General features: G+C 43.5%; 1 protein-coding gene across 1 annotated transcript in view; it reads left to right on the top strand.

The window, feature by feature from the left end:
* Nucleotides 1–729: 729 nt before the first annotated feature.
* Nucleotides 730–19,504, top strand: part of MAST4 (microtubule associated serine/threonine kinase family member 4) — a gene marked incomplete at its 5' end in the record, with an annotated part of 585,767 nt that continues 566,992 nt past the window's right edge. The window contains one exon of the mRNA XM_082620666.1: nt 730–1,236. Coding sequence (XP_082476792.1) covers nt 892–1,236 — 345 coding nt within the window. The remainder of the gene's footprint in view (nt 1,237–19,504) is intronic.

Raw genomic sequence — 19,504 nt, 5'->3', positions numbered from 1 at the left:
CAAGACAGATATGACTGTCTCCATTTCCAGTTGAGAACACTGAAGCCCAGGGAGCTTAAGTGGAGAATCCGGGATCGGAGATCAGCTCGGTTTGGATGCACTCACTGTACCATGAAGTTTTCCCCTTTCTCCTCCAGCACGCTGGTGGGTGCGTGCATGTGTGTGACTGTTTTACCCTTAAAGCCTTTTATCCTTAAAGCCCAGCTACTTCTCCTTCTGGTCAGTTTCCTGGATTCCACTTTTTGGAAACGAAGTCCATTTCTTGTCCAAGGTCTCACTGCCCTCTCGGCCATCTCCCCCTGGCGTTCCCAGGACCGCCAGCCACTCCTTGGCTAAATTCAGAGTACCAGGCTTAGGCTCCGATTCCGGGCTCCATTCCCACCCTCCCAGTGCACGTGCCTCGTTCCAGTCCCCCGGACCCCGACCCAGCAGCCGGCGCCTCGGCCCCGCCTCCCCTACCTGACGCAGGTGCGCCTGGGGCGCCGTAGCCTCCGCCCACCGGCGTGCTTGCTCTGCCATTGGTTCCCCCGGCTGCCCGTCTCTTTCGCCGGCCCCGCTCGGTCCCGGAGGGGTAGGTTTTGCTGGAGAAGCCGCAGTCCCGGCGGCTCGGGCCCTGCACGGGACGGTTGTGGAGCGCAGAGCGCGGACCCGCGCTGGCATGTCCCCGCGCGCGGGAGCCCCAGTCGGCCGCCGGGCCCGGGCGGCTGCTAACTTGGCTGCAGGCTCCGGCGGCCCGGCCGCGGCCATGTAGTTGCCGGCGGAGCTCTCTGCAGCCCGGGAGCGGCAGCGAGAGCGAGCAGGAGCCCAGCAATTCGAGGCTTTCCCTGGAGGCGTTGAGTGCGTGCCGCGCCCTCGCCGGTCTTCAGGCCGCACTTTGGGCCTGAGAGGGAAATGGGGGAGAAAGTTTCGGAGGTGCTGGAGCCAGTGCTCCGCGGCTGCAGCGGCCACGGTGCCCGGACTCCCGCCCCTGCGGCGGCTGCCGCGTCCTCCCCGGGAGCTTCCTCGGCCGAGTCCTCATCGGGCTCAGAAACTCTGTCGGAGGAAGGGGAGCCCAGCTTCTCTCGCGAGCACCCGCCGCCGCCGCCGCCGGGCGGCGCTCGGCCGCCCGCCGCGTGGGCTCCCGCGCGCTTGGTGCCCGAGCGTGGAGTCCCCGCGCCGCCGCCGCCGCTGCCAGGAGGAGCCGCGCCCCCCGCGCCCCGGGGCAGCAGCGCGTCCCAGGAAGAGCAGGATGAGGAGGTGGGTCCGCCTTCCCCCCCACCCCCCGCCCCTCTGGTCCAGGCTGCCAGGCGACCCCAGTTCTCCATCCCGCACGCGGGTGGTGGGCATCGCGCGCTGGGGCCTGGAGAGGGGGAGGGACCCCAGATGTTGTGCCTCGAGCCCTGGGTAATGACAGGAGCTTCCCTGTGGGTCACCGGTTTCCCCATGGCTGTTACCTGTGTGTGTGTGTGTGTGCGCGCGCGCGCGTGCGTGTACATGTGCTGCCTGATAGTGTGCTTCTCCAGTGTCAAAGCAGCAAACTCCGTCGGTCAGGATCTGCTCCTTTGGGTCTGTGAATGGACGTGAGCTGGACGCCTGGCTTGTCCCCACAACTGAGACCTCGTTCTCCGAAGTGGGCGTTGCTTCCCACGGTAGCGCTTGGGCAGAAGGAGGAGTGTGGTGAAGGGACGGGTGTGAGAGGAGAGTGGGTGTGTTGGAGGTGGGGGACGGCTGGCAGCGGTATCCGCGAAGTTGCGCGGCGGAGTTTCGGTTGCATTGGCTCCGGGGTCCCCCGCGGGTGGTTTTGGCTGGTCCCGCGGCGTCGGTCCTCCGGCCCGCGGCCGGCGGCGCTGACCTGCGCTTCTGCATCTCCCAGTTGGACTTGTCCCGGGGTGTCCAGATGCGTGCTGGTCGCCAGACTGAATGGGGAACGTGCCCCCTTCTTCGGGGGACTGCGTCCATCCTGGTTTCTTGGAAGAATATTCGTGCGAAACTTGTGGGTCGCGTCCTGACACATTGAAACTATGACTTGGTGTCCTCTCGCCTGTTTTCTCTGGCTTTTTTTCTGCTTTTGGAGGACAGTTAAGGAAGCATAAGGCTCTTGGTGTCTTTGATTGGTTGCTTTGGACATTTCTTGAGGGGAAGTCATCTTGATCAGGGAAAGGCCATAAATAAAACATCACCCGAACAGGGCCTCCTTGTGAAGTTAATTCCTCAGTGCCAGTGTGGTATTTTCTTCCTCTCTGATGGGGTTAGTTTTAGTAAGTAATTGTCTCTGTCCGTCGGAAGATGCAAGCCGAGGCCAGTGCTCTGACAGTAGCCCCCTGGGACCCCAGTCTGGAGGCATAGACTGGATCTGGCACAAAGTGAGGGGAGTCAAGTCCTAACCTGGCAGAGATGGAGCAAACCCTAGTGGTGGGCCAAGCCTCTGGCAGTAACCAGAACCTATTCCCCAGTGCCTGGAGGAATGCGAGGATCCTGGACAGGTGCCTGGAGATTTGCTTTCTAGAACTGTCTCTGCTTCTGAATTGTGAGATCTTGGATGAGCTGATTCCTCTGAGGTCAGTTTAATAATCTGTAAAATGAGGGGTATGACCAGTGAACTTCAAGGTAAAGTTTATTTTCACACGAACACTCCCCTTTTCTGATCAGGAATTTAGGATGGATCCAAAGTGCAGGTTGATCCTAGGGACAGGGTGCCAGGAGTTAAGCTGAGCATCACACCCACCACAGAGTTACCTGACAAAACCCCCAGACTAAACCAGTGCTCTCAGTGGTTGCGTCTCCCTTTGAAAGATGTGAGGCATGTGCTGGCGTACTTCCCGAGATGAGCACACTGGTCACTGGGCAGTAGGGAGTGTGACCCAACGTAATGGTTTACCACTAGATTCTAACATAGTGTTGCCATCGGTAGAGATGATGATAGAGTTAGTTGCCCTATGTTTTCTGCGTAGCTAGGAGGGTAATTCATGATACATAACATGGTCTTGCAGATCTCAGGTGGGGGAAGTCAGGAACTTCTCACTTTTGATCCCAATCCTGTAGCTGATTTATTGCCTGGCCTCAGGGTGACAGTGTTTTATTTTCTTGGAAGTGGATGTAACGATAGCTTATTTCACAGGCACTGCACTGAGGAATGGTTGATTGAAACACATTTTGGAAAGTGGAATGACTAAATAACATTGGTCAGTATTTGTGAAATCTCAGAATTGGATGTAAAGTGATACAGTATTGCAATTTATTGTGTAACTTAACCTGTGGCAGGGGATGCTGGAAATTGTCCAGGAGTGGAAATCTTGACTTGCTCTGAGAATTTTAAAGAGAAACTAAAACTGTGGAGTAGAGAAGTTATAGTCTTGGTGAGAGGGGTTGAAGTCCAGTGCACATTTTCTGGCTCTTACACTGGTGCCAGTATGGTGCAGGGGTTCTTAGCCTTTGAGAGGGTGTTTTGGGTCTCTTTGAGGACCTAATGAATGCTCTCCCTCCTCTCCTCAGAAAATGGGCACCACTATAAATACCATTCTAGCAGGTTCAGTGAGGAACACTGGGTTACACACTCTCAGTTTGGTGGAAAGACCTGGGTTTGATTCCCGCCTCTGCCACCTCAACTAGATGTGAGATGTGGACCACTCAGCTGATGTAAGGCCTGACTTTTCCCCTCTTAAATGGGAATAATAGCAATAGGGTCATTAGGCATTCTATACACGCCACCTAGTTTAATCCTAGTATAGTATCTAACATTTAGCATGGAGTGCTAAGTAAATATTAATTTTTCAAGTTCATTTGTGATTAAAAATGTTGTGAAAGGTGGTACAAGTTTGGGCTGGCTTATTTTATTTATGCATAATTAATCTGCTCCCTACTTTCAGAGAACCCGAGGCCTTGTCTATACTGTTTATTACCACTTTTTTAGTATTAGCTGGGAAACAGTTTTTATCTGGATCAGGTTGCATTATGGGAAGGCACTTTTAGCATAGTGTTAGTTATACGGTAGCAAGGCACCGAGTAGAAAGCCTTAAAAGGCTTAAGGGAAACCCATAAAATGGAAGGAGGTTCATTTAGATTTAAAAATTGTTAGGTCTGGCTTGGGAGACTCATTGTCTTCCAATTTTTTTTTCAGTTAAGTTACTGCATCAATTTTTAAAAAAGCAGCAAAATTCAATTTCCTAGTGTATTATTGCAGTGCTAAGTTTTTGGGCACCCTTGTTGAAGCTGCTTGCATATACTATTAATGTCAACAGTGTTTGACCTATTTCATATTTTATCTTCCTGTCAATATTTGTGTAAACTTACAAAGTCCCATAGACTTAAATCAGCCCTTTAAGATTTTGGTGTCTTAAAAACAATACTTTACCATGGCAATGATTGTAGTTTTTATGTACTTAATAATCAGACACACGAGAGAGATAGTGCATGGTTTTTTGTTTAAATAAAGTGCATCTCGGGCTTCCCTGGTGGCTCAGTGGTTGAGAGTCCGCCTGCCGATGCAGGGGACATGGGTTCGTGCCCCGGTCTGGGAGGATCCCACATGCTGTGGAGCGGCTGGGCCCGTGAGCCATGGCTGCTGAGCCTGTGCGTCCGGAGCCTGTGCTCCGCAACGGGAGAGGCCACAACAGTGAGAGGCCCGCGTACCGCAAAAAAAAAAAAAAAAAAAAAAGTGCATCTCACTTAACCCCTGATAACTCAAGCCTGTGGATTTGGGGGTCTCTGCAAGTTGAGGGTAGTGGACCGTGTTTCGGACAGTCTGATGATCTGGGTTGGAGGAGTGTCCCTCTAACATTCCTGAGATTTGCTCTTAGGCGCTCTGCCCTGTCCCTTCTCAAAGCACCTTCTGGTAACTCTCATAAAGTACTCAGTGCCGTTTGCTGCATGTCGATGAACTCATAAGGGCAGGAATTTTGTCTTTGTGTGTTTAGCACAGTGCTTCTAATATATTAGTAGGGGCTCAGTACATATATGTTGAATGAAAGAGGAAAAATACATCTTTGAAAACGGTTGCACATTTGACTGAAGGGTGACCATGTGTGTATTGTTTTGTCTGTTGTGAATTATGCTTAAACCTCTAGATCTCTTATCAAAAAAGCCTCCTGAATCACAGTGAAAATATTATGAGCAGTTTTTCCAGGTAAATTTTGAAGAAGGTCAAATCAGTGAGGATCCACTCACAATGCCTGTGCAGGACTCACATATTTACTCTGTTGTTTACTGTGTGTGTCAGAACTTGAAACTTTCAGGGATTCTTAGAACGGCAGAAAAAAGGCTTATTAGCTAAAAGGATTTTCAACTCAATATAAAGCGTCTAATTTGCACTTTGCTACCCTAAAGGATTTACTTTACTGGCATGAGTGGGAAACAATTTCCCTTATTAACAATAGGCACAATTAGGGGATGTCTTTTTTAAATTTTTTAATTTAATTTTATTTATTTTTTTATACAGCAGGTTCTTATTAGTCATCTTTTTTTTTTTTTTTTTTCTGTACGTGGGCCTCTCACTGCTGTGGCCTCTCCCGTTGCGGAACACAGGCTCTGGATGCGCAGGCTCAGTGGCCATGGCTCACGGGCCCAGCCACTCCGCGGCATGTGGGATCTTCCCGGACCGGGGCAGGAACCCGTGTCCCCTGCATCGGCAGGCGGACTCTCAACCACTGCGCCACCAGGGAAGCCCTAGTCATCCGTTTTATCCACATCAGTGTATACATGTCAATAGCAATCGCCCAATTCATCACACCCCCACCTCCACCCCACCGCGGTTGTCCCCCCTTGGTGACCATACGTTTGTTCTCTAGATCTGTGTCTCAATTTCTGACCTGCAAACTGGTTCATCTGTACCATTTTTCTAGGTTCCACATACATGCGTTAATATACGATATTTGTTTTTCTCTTTCTGACTTACTTCACTCTGTATGACAGTCTCTAGATCCATCCACGTCTCCACAAATTACCCAATTTCGTTCCTTTTTATGGCTGAGTAAAATTCCATTGTATATATATATACCACATCTTCTTTATCCATTCATCTGTCGATGGGCATTTAGTTTGCTTCCATGACCTGGCTATTGTAAATAGTGCTGCAATGAACATTGGGGTGCATGTATCTTTTTGAATTATGGTTTTGTCTGGGTATATGCCCAGTAGTGAGATTGCTGGATCATATGGTAGCTCTCTTTTTAGTTTTTTAAGGAACCTCCATACTGTTCTCCATAGTGGCTGTATCAATTTACATTCCCACCAACAGTGCAAGAGGGTTCCCTTTTCTCCACACCCTCTCCAGCATTTGTTGTTTGTAGATTTTCTGATGATGCCTATTCTAACTGGGGTAAGGTGATACCTCATTGTGGTTTTGATTTGCATTTCTCCATAATTAGTGCTGTTGAGCAGCTTTTCATGTGCTTCTTGGCCATCTGTATGTCTTCTTTGGAGAAATGTCTATTTAGGTCTTCTGCTCATTTTTGGATTGGGTTGTTTGTTTTTTTAATATTGAGCTGCCTGAACTGTTTATATATTTTGGAGATTAATCCTTTGTCCGTTGATTCGTTTGCAAATATTTTCTCCCATTCTGAGGGTTGTCTTTTCATCTTGTTTATGGTTTACTTTGCTGTGCAAAAGCATTTAAGTTTCATTAGGTCCCATTTGTTTATTTTTGTTTTTATTTCCATTACTCTAGGAGGTGGATCAAAAAAGATCTTGCTGTGATTTATGTCAAAGAGTGTTCTTCCTATGTGTTCCTCTAGGAGTTTTATAGTGTCTCGTCTTACCTTTAGGTCTCTAATCCGTTTTGAGTTTATTTTTGTGTATGGTGTTAGGGAGTGTTCTAATTTCATTCTTTTACATGTAGCTGTCCAGTTTTCCCAACACCACTTATTGAAGAGCCTGTCTTTTCTCCATTGTATATCTTTGCCTCCTTTGTCATAGATTAGTTGACCATAGGTGTGTGGGTTTATCTCTGGGCTTTCTATCTTGTTCCATTGATCTATATTTCTGTTTTTGTGCCAGTACCGTATTGTCTTGATTACTGTAGCTTTGTAGTAAAGTCTGAAGTCAGGGAGCCTGATTCCTCCAGCTCCGCTTTTTTCCCTCAAGACTGCTTTGGCTATTCAGGGTCTTTGTGTCTCCATACAAATTTTAAGATTTTTTGTTCTAGTGCTGTAAAAAATGCCATTGGTAATTTGATAGGGATTGCATTGAATCTGTAGATTGCTTTGGGTAGTATAGTCATTTTCATAGTATCGATTCTTCCAATCCAAGAACATGGTATATCTTTCCATCTGTTGGTATCATCTTTAATTTCTTTCATCAGTGTCTTATAGTTTTATGCATACAGGTCTTTTGTCTCCCTAGGTAGGTTTATTCCTAGGTATTTTAGTCTTTTTGTTGCAATGGTAAATGGGAGTGTTTCCTTAATTTCTCTTTCAGATTTTTCATCATTAGTATAGAAGAATGCAAGAGATTTCTCTGCATTAATTTTGTATCCTGCGACTTTACCAAATTCATTGATTAGCTCTAGTAGTTTTCTGGTGACGCCTTTAGGATTCTCTATGTATAGGATCATGTCATCTGCAAACAGTGACAGTTTTACTTCTTCTTTTCCAATTTGTATTCCTTTTATTTCTTTTTCTTCTCTGATTGCCGGGCTAGGACTTCCAAAACTATGTTGAATAATAGTGGTGAGAATGGACATCCTTGTCTTGTTCCTGATTTTAGAGGAAATGCTTTCAGTTTTTCACCATTGAGAATGATGTTTGCTGTGGGTTTGTCATATATGGCCTTTATTATGTTGAGGTAGGTTCCCTCTATGCCCACTTTCTGGAGAGTTTTTGTCATAAATGGGTGTTGAATTTTGTCAAAAGCTTTTTCTGCATCTACTGAGATGATCATATGGTTTTTATTCTTCTAATTTGTTAATACGGTATATCACATTGATTGATTTGCATATATTGAAGAATCCTTGCATCCCTGGGATAAATCCCACTTGATCATGGTGTGTGATCCTCTTAATGGGTTGTTGTATTCTGTTTGCTAATATTTTGTTGAGGATTTTTGCATCTATATTCATCAGTGATATTGGTGTGTAATTTTCTTTTTTCGTAGTATCTTTGTCTAGTTTTGATATCAGGGTGGTGGTGGCCTCATAGAATGAGATTGGGAGTGTTCCTTCCTCCACAAATTTTTGGAAGAGTTTGAGAAGGATGAGTGTTAGCTCTTCTCTAAATGTTTGATAGAATTCACCTGTAAAGCCGTCTGGTCCTGGACTTTTTTTGTTGGAAGATTTTTAATCACAGTTTCAATTTCATTACTTGTGATTGGTCTGTTCATATTTTCTGTTTCTTCCTGGTTCACTTGTGGATGGTTATACCTTTCTAAGAATTTGTCCATTTCTTCCAGGTTGTCCATTTTATTCGCATAGAGTTGCTTGTGGTAGTCTCTAAGGATGCATTGTATTTCTGCAGTGTCTGTTGTAACTTCTCCTTTTTCATTTCTAATTTTATTGATTTGAGTCTTCTCCCTCTTTTTCATGATGAGTCTGGCTAATGGTTTATCAATTTTGTATATCTTCTCAAAGAACCAGCTTTTAGTTTTATTGATCTTTGCTATTGTTTTCTTTGTTTCTATTTCATTTATTTCTGCTCTGATCTTTATGATTTCTTTCCTTCTGCTAACTTTGGGTTTTGTTTGTCCTTCTTCCTCTAGTTCCTTTAGGTGTAAGGTTAGATTGTTTATTTGAGATTTTTCTTGTTTCTTGAGGTAGGCTTGTATAGCTATAAACTGCCCTCTTAGAACTGCTTTTGCTGCCTCCCATAGGTTTTGGATCGTCGTGTTTTCATTGTCATTTGTCTCTAGGTTTTTTTTTTATTTTCTCATTGATTTCTTCAGTGATCTCTTGGTTATTTAGTAGTGTATTGTTTAGCCTCCATGTGTCTGTGTTTTTTACTTTTTTTCCCTGTAATTCATTTCTAATCTCATAGCGTTGTGGTCAGAAAAGATGCTTGATATGATTTCAATTTTCTTAAATTTTCTGAGGCTTGATTTGTGACCCAAAATGTGATCTATCCTGGAGAATGTTCCATGCACACTTGAGAAGTAAGTGTTATCTGATGTTTTTGGATGGAATGTCCTATAAATATCAATTAAATCTATCTGGTCTCTTGTATCATTTAAAGCTTTGTTTCGTTATTAATTTTCTGTTTGGATGATCTGTCCATTGGTGAAAGTGAGGTGTAAGTCCCCCACTATTATTGTGTTACTGTTGATTTCCTCTCTTATAGCTGTTACCACTTGCCTCATGTATTGAGGTGCTCCTACATTGGGTGCATATATATTTATAATTGTTGTATCTTCTTCTTGGATTGATCCCTTGATCATTGCATAGTGTCCTTCCTTGTCTCTTGTAACATTCTTTATTTTAAAGTCTATTTTATCTGATATGAGTATTGCTACTCCAGCTTTCTTTTGATTTCCACTTGCATGGAATATCTTTTTCCATCCCCTCACTTTCAGTCTGTATATGTCCCTAGGTCTGAAGCAGGTCTCTTGCAGACAGCATATATATGGGTCTTGTTTTTGTATCCATTCAGCGAGCCTGTGTCTTTTGGTTGGAGCATTTAATCCATTCAAGTTAAAGGTAATTATCGATATGTATGTTCCTATGACCATTTTCTTAATTGTTTTGGGTTTGTTTTTGTAGGTCCTTTTCTTCTCTTGTGTTTCCCACTTAGAGAAGTTCCTTAAGCATTTGTTGTAGAGCTGGTTTGGTGGTGCTCAATTCTCTTAGCTTTTGCTTGTCTGTAAAGGTTTTGATTTCTCCATCGAATCTGAATGAGATCCTTGCTGGGTAGAGTAATCTTGGTTGTAGGTTCTTCCCTTTCATCACTTTAAGTATATCATGCCACTCCCTTCTGGCTTGTAGAGTTTCTGCTGAGAAATTAGCTGTTAACCTTATGGGAATTCCCTTGTATGTTATTTGTCATTTTTCCCTTGCTGCTTTCAATAATTTTTCTTTGTCTTTAATTTTTGCCAATTTGATTACTATGTGTCTCGACGTGTTTCTCCTTGGGTTTATCCTGTATGGGACTCTCTGCACTTCCTGGACTTGGGTGGCTATTTCCTTTCCCAGGTTAGGGAAGTTTTCGACTATAATCTCTTCAAATATTTTCTCGGGTCCCTTCTCTCTTCTCCTTCTGGGACCCCTATAATGCGAATGTTGTTGTGTTTCAAGTTATCCCAGAGGTCTCTTAGGCTGTCTTCATTTCTTTTCATTCTTTTTTCTTTATTTTGTTCTGCAGCAGTGAACTCCACCATTCTGTCTTCCAGGTCACTTATCTGTTCTTCTGCCTCAGTTATTCTGCTATTGATTCCTTCTAGTGTTGTTTTCATTTCAGTTATTGTATTGTTCATCTCTGTTTGTTTGTTCTTTAATTTTTCTAGGTCTTTGTTAAACATTTCTTGCATCTTCTCGATCTTTGCTTCCATTCTTTTTCCGAGGTCCTGGATCATCTTCACTATCATTCTGAATTCTTTTTCTGGAAGGTTGCCTATCTCCACTTCATTTAGTTTTTTTTGGGGGGGGTTTATCTTGTTGCTTCATCTGGTGCATAGCCCTCTCCCTTTTTATCTTGTCTATGTTTCTGTGAATGTGGTTTTCATTCCACATGCTGCAGGATTGTAGTTCTTTTTTGTGGGCATGTCTTTTAACTGTTCTATTAATGATGTGAGTTTGAAGACTGCTCTTAACGTTATGCATAGATGTGTAGATGAATGTCTAGTCTTCACCGGTGAAGAGAATAAATAGCAAAGAGCAACCATGAAGTCAGTAAAAGTTTTCACTGAATTTGGTGTTTTATGAATCATAGCAGCTACATAATTTGAAAAGAAGAGTAGTGTGTAAATCTTGGCATGTTTATTATTTAGTCTGCTTTTGACTCTGTTTCAATAAGAGCCACAGGTTTAGAACGTCAGTCAGCCAATGTATATTAATTCTCAGGAAGCATCACCTTGGGCACTGAAAACACAAGGGTGGACAAGACAGAGATAGTTTTGACCTCACAAAGCTTCTAGTGTAGGGGGGGAGATAGTCCCTAGCCATAGTCCCTAGCCACATGAGTTTTCATTAATTGGCTTCCAACGTGGTAGATGGGGAACAGGCTCTGAGGGAGTGTGCACCTCATCTCCCCTGGGAGGTGGGAACTGCCTCACTGAGGAGTTATTGGGGAAGGGGAGGGACAAGAGTAATGCAGGTAGCAGAGAGAGCTGTGTGGGTCTGGGGGCTGAGGACTCTGGGTCACGTGTGTGGAGCCGAGGAAGGCATGACCTCGGGGGATGCTGGAGAGAGAAGTAGCAGCTGGGTCATGCACACCTTTTGGACTTTATTCTAAGGCACCGGGAACCACCGAAGGTTTGAAGCAAGGAAGTGACTCATCAGACTGGCGTTTTGGGAAGCCAGGCAGCCTGGAGCCCACCTGGGGGGAACTGCAGGTGTAGCTCGTTGAAATGTTCCAGGTTATCGTGGAGCTGATGACCTGAGAAGAAGCCATCTTAATAAGCGGTGTGTCAGCGGAACTGGGGGCTCATTCCTGGCGGCTCAGGCATCCAGGAAATGGAACAGGATCGAGAGAACGCCTTCATGTGGCTATTAATGCTGCTTTTCGGGCTTCCCTGGTGGCACAGTGGTTGAGAATCTGCCTGCTAATGCAGGAGACACGGGTTCGAGCCCTGGTCTGGGAGGATCCCACGTGCCGCGGAGCAACTAGGCCCGTGAGCCATGGCCGCTGAGCCTGCACGTCCGGAGCCTGTGCTCCACAAAAAGAGAGGCCACGACAGTGAGAGGCCCGTGCACCGCGATGAAGAGTGGTCCCTGCTTGCCACAACTAGAGAAAGCCCTCACACAGAAACGAAGACCCAACACAGCAAAAATAAATAAATTAATTAATGCTGCTTTTCACTGCTATGTTGCCTTAAGCCTAGTATTTTCTTGAAGGAAAACCTTTAATGATGAATGGAGACAGAGAAGAGGGCCTTGGGAATGCTCATGTCCACAGTCAGTTGCAGGGGACGTTGACCTGAGGTGAAAGGAAGAGAAATTGCCTGGAGGCGGTGTGACATCCTCTGGTGGTGGGAAGTGTGGTGTTTGTGAGCTAACACGCATTATGAGAGTCTGGCTTATCTGCTTGGATGTTCCTCAAGAACGTAGGGTCAGAGTCAGGGAAAGGCTGAGGCTTGTACCCTTTCCACCCCGGGTCTGCGGTATTCTAGGAAATGTCAAATGTTTATATTTCACCAGTGTTTTGGAGCCAGTGACAAAGGCTGAGTCTCTGTTCCCTCAGACTTAGTGGATACAGTGTATGAGTCCAGGTGTTTTTCATTTTGCCCCTGCAAGGAAGGGTGTGGAAGCACATTAGAGTGCGGGCTGTGAAGATGGTAAACTGCGGGAAGAGTCCTGGTAGAAAAGTTCTCACGATGGGAAGGGTCCATAACCTGGTGTTAGAGAAAACTGAGTGCGGTGTGTGTGTGTGTGTGTGTGTGTGTGTGTGTGTGTGTGTGTGTGTGTGTGTGTGTGTTTGTGTGTGTGTATACAGGTACGCATGCACGTGTATATCTAAGAAGAGATAATTGTCCTTTTTAGATGGAAGACACCCCAGGCCATGTTAAAGCATGGTCGCACATTCTGTAGTGTTGCCTGGAAAGGACTTGTGCCCCCCTCCTCCATCCCTTCAGACCAGCAGCCAGTGTTCCCTACTCTGGGGTCAGGGTCTGTATTGCCTAAGGGTACAGACCAGTGATCCCAGTTCAGCCACTTATAGGCCGTGTGCCTTTGGAAAGGTTATTAATACTGAGACTGTTTCCTTATCTGTAAAATGGACATGCCAGTATTTATTGCAGAGGGTCGTTATGAGAATTAATGAGGTGTTTTATATTGAGGACCCAGCATGATTCCTGGCATGTAGTATGCATTCCATGATGGTGTTTGCTAATATGACTGAGTATGGAAAAGCTGATTGATGCAATATACCAGCTCCATAGCCAGGAATAATCGGAAGCCTAGACGTCCCTTCCCTGACGGATTATGCTACCGGCATGGTTTGCTGGTGGTTCTGGGAGGCCCTTTCATTCATGAGTAGGTAGATATGTAACACAGCGATCACTTTTAAATTCATGGATGCAGCATTTCTTACGATGTACTAATAGCAAAGCCTATGGTTCATTAACTCTTCTGTAGACACGATCTCTCTTTTGCTCATGGAACCTGCTCTTAGTGATCCTGTATTAACTGATATCCTAAAAGACTCTGTGAACATGCAAATTACTAGCTGTGCTCAGGGATTTAGTAAGAAGACAGCATGTCACCCCTGTGGTGAGGCTGGTGACATGACCAGGTACTCCATGATGATTTGGGGGCTGAGAAGGGAGTAACAAGGAAATCAGATGATTTTCTGGAAGCCAACTTTGGTTCCTATAAACATAGGGTGGGGAGGCAGGTGGTCCAGGGGCCACCCCAACTTCACAGAGGGGAAATCCATTAGACATGTGATAGAACTATTAAAAATGCAAGAACTCATGTATGTGAATTGTCCAACAAAAAGTCTGTTATGTCCCTTTGGGGAAATGTAAACATTTCAATTTTTTAAGGCAAAAGTGCAAAAACCTAGGAGTGCTTTTGATATAACTCAGATAAATGCTGGTGCAGTGACTGTAGGTCGTTTTCCCTTCCAGCAGCCTGGCGCTCTGCCCTGTGTACCTGTTTAGGTTGACATTTACACAGCTTTGCATCATTTAGTTCAAGGATGATTGTGTCCTTTTATGTCTCTGATACTTAGTCCGGTTTCTTATCTGGTCCTATTATTTTGGGCTAGAGCATAAGATCAAATATGATTAAGCAGAAGTCTCTTTCTCCAGCAGCTTGTGTTCACTTGTGTCTTTCCCTGTCTTTGTTCTTCTCTCTCACCTGGTTCAGAATTCCTGGAAAGGATTGGACAGTAGTCATGTGTGTTTCCAGGCTTAGGAGAGAAAACCCCTAAATGTGAAATGTCAGTTCAGGACCGTGGTCAGCGGTACACAAACATTCAAGTCACATTTAAATGTATAGAACTTGTGTGAAATTTCTGGTTGCTTCTCCAACTTCTCTTAATGAAAAGCAGTCACTGCTTATTTAGTAATTTGAATTCATAACTAGGCACATGTGTCTGTGAGACAGCTTATAAATTTGTACCCTAGGCCTGTACGCTTTTGCTAGCCCATCAATTCTCCTCTTAGACACAGTCCATATATTTTTTGATTATGGTGTTTACTTCCACTGAACCTTTCAGCCCAAATGCTTTGTATTGATATTGGGGGCAGGGGGAGGTGGAGGGGAGGGTGGAAATACTGACAAATTGGCTTTCTTTTCTTAACTAATTTCATAGGCTATGGTGTGGAAAACGAAAATTTAATTTTAACTTTCTTGACTTTGTATTTTTGAGGTGTTTTCCGTGGCCAACAAGCTCACAGGTGCACCCAGTTTAGTGCGGGTAGCTGAATATACATTCACAAACTCACATCAGGTGTGTGTCTTTTGGCCTCTGCCTTAGAACTTGGTCAGCTACTTTTTTTTAGTAAGCTGAGAAGTTAGGTATGTAGTTCCCTCCTGGTTGATGATTTTGTGCCTTTCCAAGTTTGTTTTAAAAATAATATCATCATATCTTGGGGTTCTGGTGTTAATGTGTGTCATAACTGGCATTTCTTTATACAGAGATGGATATACCTTCTGCAGTGCAGGAAGGGTCCCAGTGCCTCACCAGTGGTTGGGAAATAAAGTAAAATTGGGTTAAAATTGGTGGTTAAAATGTTATGTCCCTGTACACTGTCCTTGAGACTTATATTCTCAGAAATTACAAATTTAAAATTGCTTCTTAGGGCAATCATTGCTAGGTAAACTGCATTAAGGTATTGATATAGAATGCAGTTGTGATGAAATCCATTTTGTGCATAAAGGTTAAGTGATTATTTTCACAAAGAGGTTCTTTATGAATAAATTGATTCCATAGGAATGTGTCTGGCTCCTATACACTCAAACTCACAGAATTTGCTTTGTCACTCCCTTAGTTTTAGCTAGAGTGCTTAATTGAAAGCACCTGAGGCTTAATTGAAATCATCATCAGCCCAGGGCAGCTCTGAGGCTACTCACTTAGATGCAGCCAAGAAGAGATGGGGAGAGTTGCTCCAGAGAAAAGGGCACTCCCAAATGTTTGTTTGGAGAGAAAGGACCATCAGAAAGTTTTACTTAAGGAGAACTTCAGACTCATCTCAAATGAGTAGAGTACAAATCAGAAAGACCCAAGAAAATGCTGACCTTCCTGTTCTTGTGGCTCTTATGAGAGTAGTAAGTTGAATCGCCAGATTAAGCCAGTGTAGCCTTAGTTTAAACACTGAGTGAGCATGTGTGAGCACGAGAGAGTGAAAGAGAACGAGAGAAAAACAGCTTGTCAGGTAAGGAAAGACTATCTTCTCTTTCCCCTATGTTTTGGTACTTTATTTATGTGTTGTTGAGATCTTACCTTTGTAAATTTTACTTCATGTACCACTTTATTTCTTTGGGATTTCTTGTTTTTTTTTTTGTTCTATAGACACTGTTTCCCTAGTAAGCTACCGCAGTTCACTGTTGTTTGGGAAGAGGAGGATGGTCCAAAATGTGCCTCTGAGACTTTTCAGGACTCGCTTTAATCCGTGGTGATGGCAGGTCCTAGCCCTGATGCAGAGTCTCTTAGGGGGACAAGAGATAATATGGGCATATTCTTACTGTGAAGTCTCTTGGTTTTCTTTATTATAATGTCAATATCACTTTGACTTTTCAAGACTTCTGCTTTTGAAATTAAAACATTTCTACTTGGAAAAAGCTGAGGACAACGGTTTTAAAATTATAGAATAAAACCTGTTGGGAAGAATTAGACTGATAGAGTAGCAATGTGACAGTTGTGTAACCTGCTACGATCATACTGTTTTAAATTTTTTAAAAATTATTTCTGAGTCATCACTTTCTGTGTGTTAGGTTGCCTGTCATTCTGTGTTCTAAATCATTCCTGTTTCTTTCATCCCCTTTTTATAGATAGCTTGGTCATCAGAATTTTAAAAAGAACATCACAAATCACTTTGGTTGGAAGAGTGTAGTAAAACCTTTGTTAAACAGAATGTTTGGGGGAGAGACTTTTTTTTGGTTACTCAGTTTTATGATTCACTGAAAATTAACTTGAAAGCTCTTTTGTTCTCACTTTGTTGTTTACCTTTTTTTCTTAAAATTTCGAGGTGTGGTTTTCCTGCCTTATTTTGTGCTGAACAAGTTAGCTTTTTTTAAAAAAAAATTATTGGACATATTGTAATGCTTTAGGGCTCTCACTTTGGGTATCAATCACCTTCGAAAACTATTGAAGATGGAAAAGTGCGTAAGAAGTATAAAATTGCATGTGCTATTAACAAATAGTCTTTATTTCTTTAACTTTAAAGTTGAAGTTAGCAAAGTACTTTTTTTCTGAGGGTTGTGCTGCATTATCTTTGTTCCTGGGATATGCCAGATCTTGTATATACTGTTAAAATTTGTACAGTACTTACCAGTTTGCACAGGATTTCCTGATACTATTTCAACTGTTCTCTTATCCTCGTTTTGTACACACTTCTTTTTGTAGTACAGTTAATAGTTTCTCTCTCCTCCACCCCACTAGATTGTATAACGTTGAGAGGGTCACTTAGCCACAGTATGGTAGTGTGGGCCAATTGAATTACCAATTAAGCTTAAAAAGACTTTTGTAAAAGTTGAGTAAATGCATGTAAAACACTCAGAATGGTGTCTTGACACAAATATGCCTCAATGGCAATTTGGGGCAATACTTATTATTATCCACTATATGTCCTGTCCATTTGGCATTAAGAGTTTGAGTTAAGTATCTGCAGAACTTTTAAGGTTGGGGGGAATGCAGGATCCTAGGTTTAATGGTCTGAGTGGGTTTCTACAAATGAAGTTTTGACTATAAACCAATTCTTATTTTTCTGTTAGCGTTGGGAAACTGTATTCTGTTAAGTTGTTCACTACCATCACACTTGTAGCTCTAAGCCATTTTTGGCCACATGCTTAAAGGAATTATTTTAATTGCTGATGAAATATTGACAACTAGACTTAAAATTTTAACAGTGATCCTGGGCTGTATTCATTAGTGCTCAGGATAAACTGCTGTCAGTGGAAATGTCGGGAATTCTGGCAACTTTGTCAGGGCTGGGTAAGTGGTGATGTAGGAGTTGGGAGTTGAACTGTGCCTTGGCTCCTTGCTGGGCAAGGAATTAGCCTCCACCGTCTTCCTGTGTGATGAAAGGCGGTCCTTTCCAGCTCCAGTTTTTTGTTTCCTCTTACTATAGAAACATTGATTTAAACATTTAAAGTTGTCATCAGTATATAATTTGTTACAGATCTGTCATTCACATTTGTCTTTTGATGAATTTGAATTTTTGAATAGGCACATGCTTAAATGTACAGAAGACAGAGTTTACGTATATGTTCTGCTTTTGTTCATCTTTTAAAATTATTTGGTATGTTTCTGTCAGTCATCATGAATACATGTTGAGTGTGCTCTTACCTCCCAAACCTGCAAAGGAGTTGAACTCTGGATAACAAGGTCATTTTTGCATTTTTCTTGATGCAGTAGCACACTGTTGTGTGCACCAGAAATTACTGTTGTAGGTGAAATGATAAAAGATGGTTTTTTGGTGCTAGTTCGCAGAGGCTGACTGCAGAGTGGGATCTTTTCCCCTGAGAGCATCTGCAGATCCTTAGATCAGTAGCAGAATTTGCTTATTCACAATAGCCTCCAAAGAGCAACTTGGGTTTGGAATTTGCTTGCTGCCTGGAATTACTCTGGGGCACATGTCTTGTCACAAATCTGTCAATCCCATGTTCTAGACCAGAAACCTTTTGATTTTTAAAATCATTCTTTCATTTAAAAGTTGTGTATGATCTCTGCTACCCTGGGCAGCCAGGGCCCTCCTGTACTGTTCTGGATCTTAGCCACCCAGCCCTTGTAGTGGACTAAAGTTTGTTTGCAAAGTTAAACCAGAATCTGTCAGGAGAAATTACTTTTTACCAGTGTGGTGATTTTTTTTTTTTTTTTAAACCAGAGGCTGGCAGCTCCAGCCTAAGCTGTTAGCTTAAGCTTTTGGGATTGTTTTATAAGTTCGTTTGAAAGTCAGTTGTTTGCAGAGTGTGAAGTCCCATAGAGACGTTTTAAATGGTGATTTGGTTTCCAGATCAGCCTACAAAAGACTGATTGACCCTTAGAATGGAATGTAAAGTCCGAGAAATGGGATAACAATGCTAGAAATGGTGAAGGAAGTAGAATTTTGGATTTGAAAGGTCAAAGGCTGCTTAGCATCCTGTTTTATCTAGAGAGATAAGTATACCTTGGCCAGAGCAGGTACCTGAGCCCAGGCCTTCTGATCTGTATCTGTTCCTGCCAGCTGGAGCAGCGTCACCTCTAGCTTTCTGTATCTAACATGAAGTTCTTTTGGGGGTACTGAGGGGCAGTATAACATCTTCTTGAGGTGGATAACTGTGGCACAAGTAAACCTTGGCTGTTCTCAACATCTGAACACCTGAATGAGCAGGGCCCTGCCCTCCCAGGTGTTCTGAGTTAGTGAACAGGTGAGCTTGGGGAGCCTCCACTCCATCCACATGGTGGCTCTGGGTATCCTCCTGGAGGTGTGGCAATGACCTTTCTTTGTCTTTAGGGCACCTACATGGGTGCCCAAGACGCCTTCACATATTGGGGCAAATTATTTTAACCCAAAACATTGTCTCCTGCCCTTTTCAGTTCAGTTCTAATGGAGGAAACCTGCAAAGACTCAGAATTTAAGGTAGAAGGTAGGAGATATCACCTTACACCCATTAGAATGGCTGTTATCAGAAACACAACAAGTATGGGCAAACGTGTGGAGAAAAATGAACCCTTGTGCACTGTTGGTGGGAATGTAAATTGGTGCAGCCACTATGGAAAACAGTATGGAGGGTCTTCAAAAAATAGAACTACTATATGATCCAGCAATTCCACTTCTGGGTATTTATCCAAAGAAAATGAAAACACTAACTCATATATGCACACCCATGTTCATTGCAGCATATTACAATAGCCGAGATATGGAAACAAGTGTCCATCGATGGATGAATGGATGAAGACTTGGAGTGTGTGTGTTCTGTATATACATAATGGAATGTTACTCAGCCATAAGAAATGAAATACTGCTATTTGTGACAACATGGATGGATCCCTAAGGCATTATGCTAGGTTAAATAAGTCAGAGAAGGACAAATACTTTATAATCTCACGTATATGTGTAATCTTAAAAAAAATAAAAACAAACTCGTAGAATAGATTGGTGGTTGCCAGTGGTGGCAGGGGTGCGGGGCTCTGGGCAAAATGGGTGAAGGGGGTTAAAAGGTACAAACTTCCAGTTATAAAATAAGTTCTGGGGGGCTTCCCTGGTGGCGCAGTGGTTGGGAATCCGCCTGCCGATGCAGGGGACG

The sequence above is a fragment of the Mesoplodon mirus genome (genome assembly GCF_964341445.2).
Source record: "Mesoplodon mirus genome assembly, chromosome: 5".
NCBI classification, from domain to species: Eukaryota; Metazoa; Chordata; class Mammalia; order Artiodactyla; family Ziphiidae; genus Mesoplodon; species Mesoplodon mirus.
This window is presented reverse-complemented; position numbering and strand designations above follow the sequence as displayed.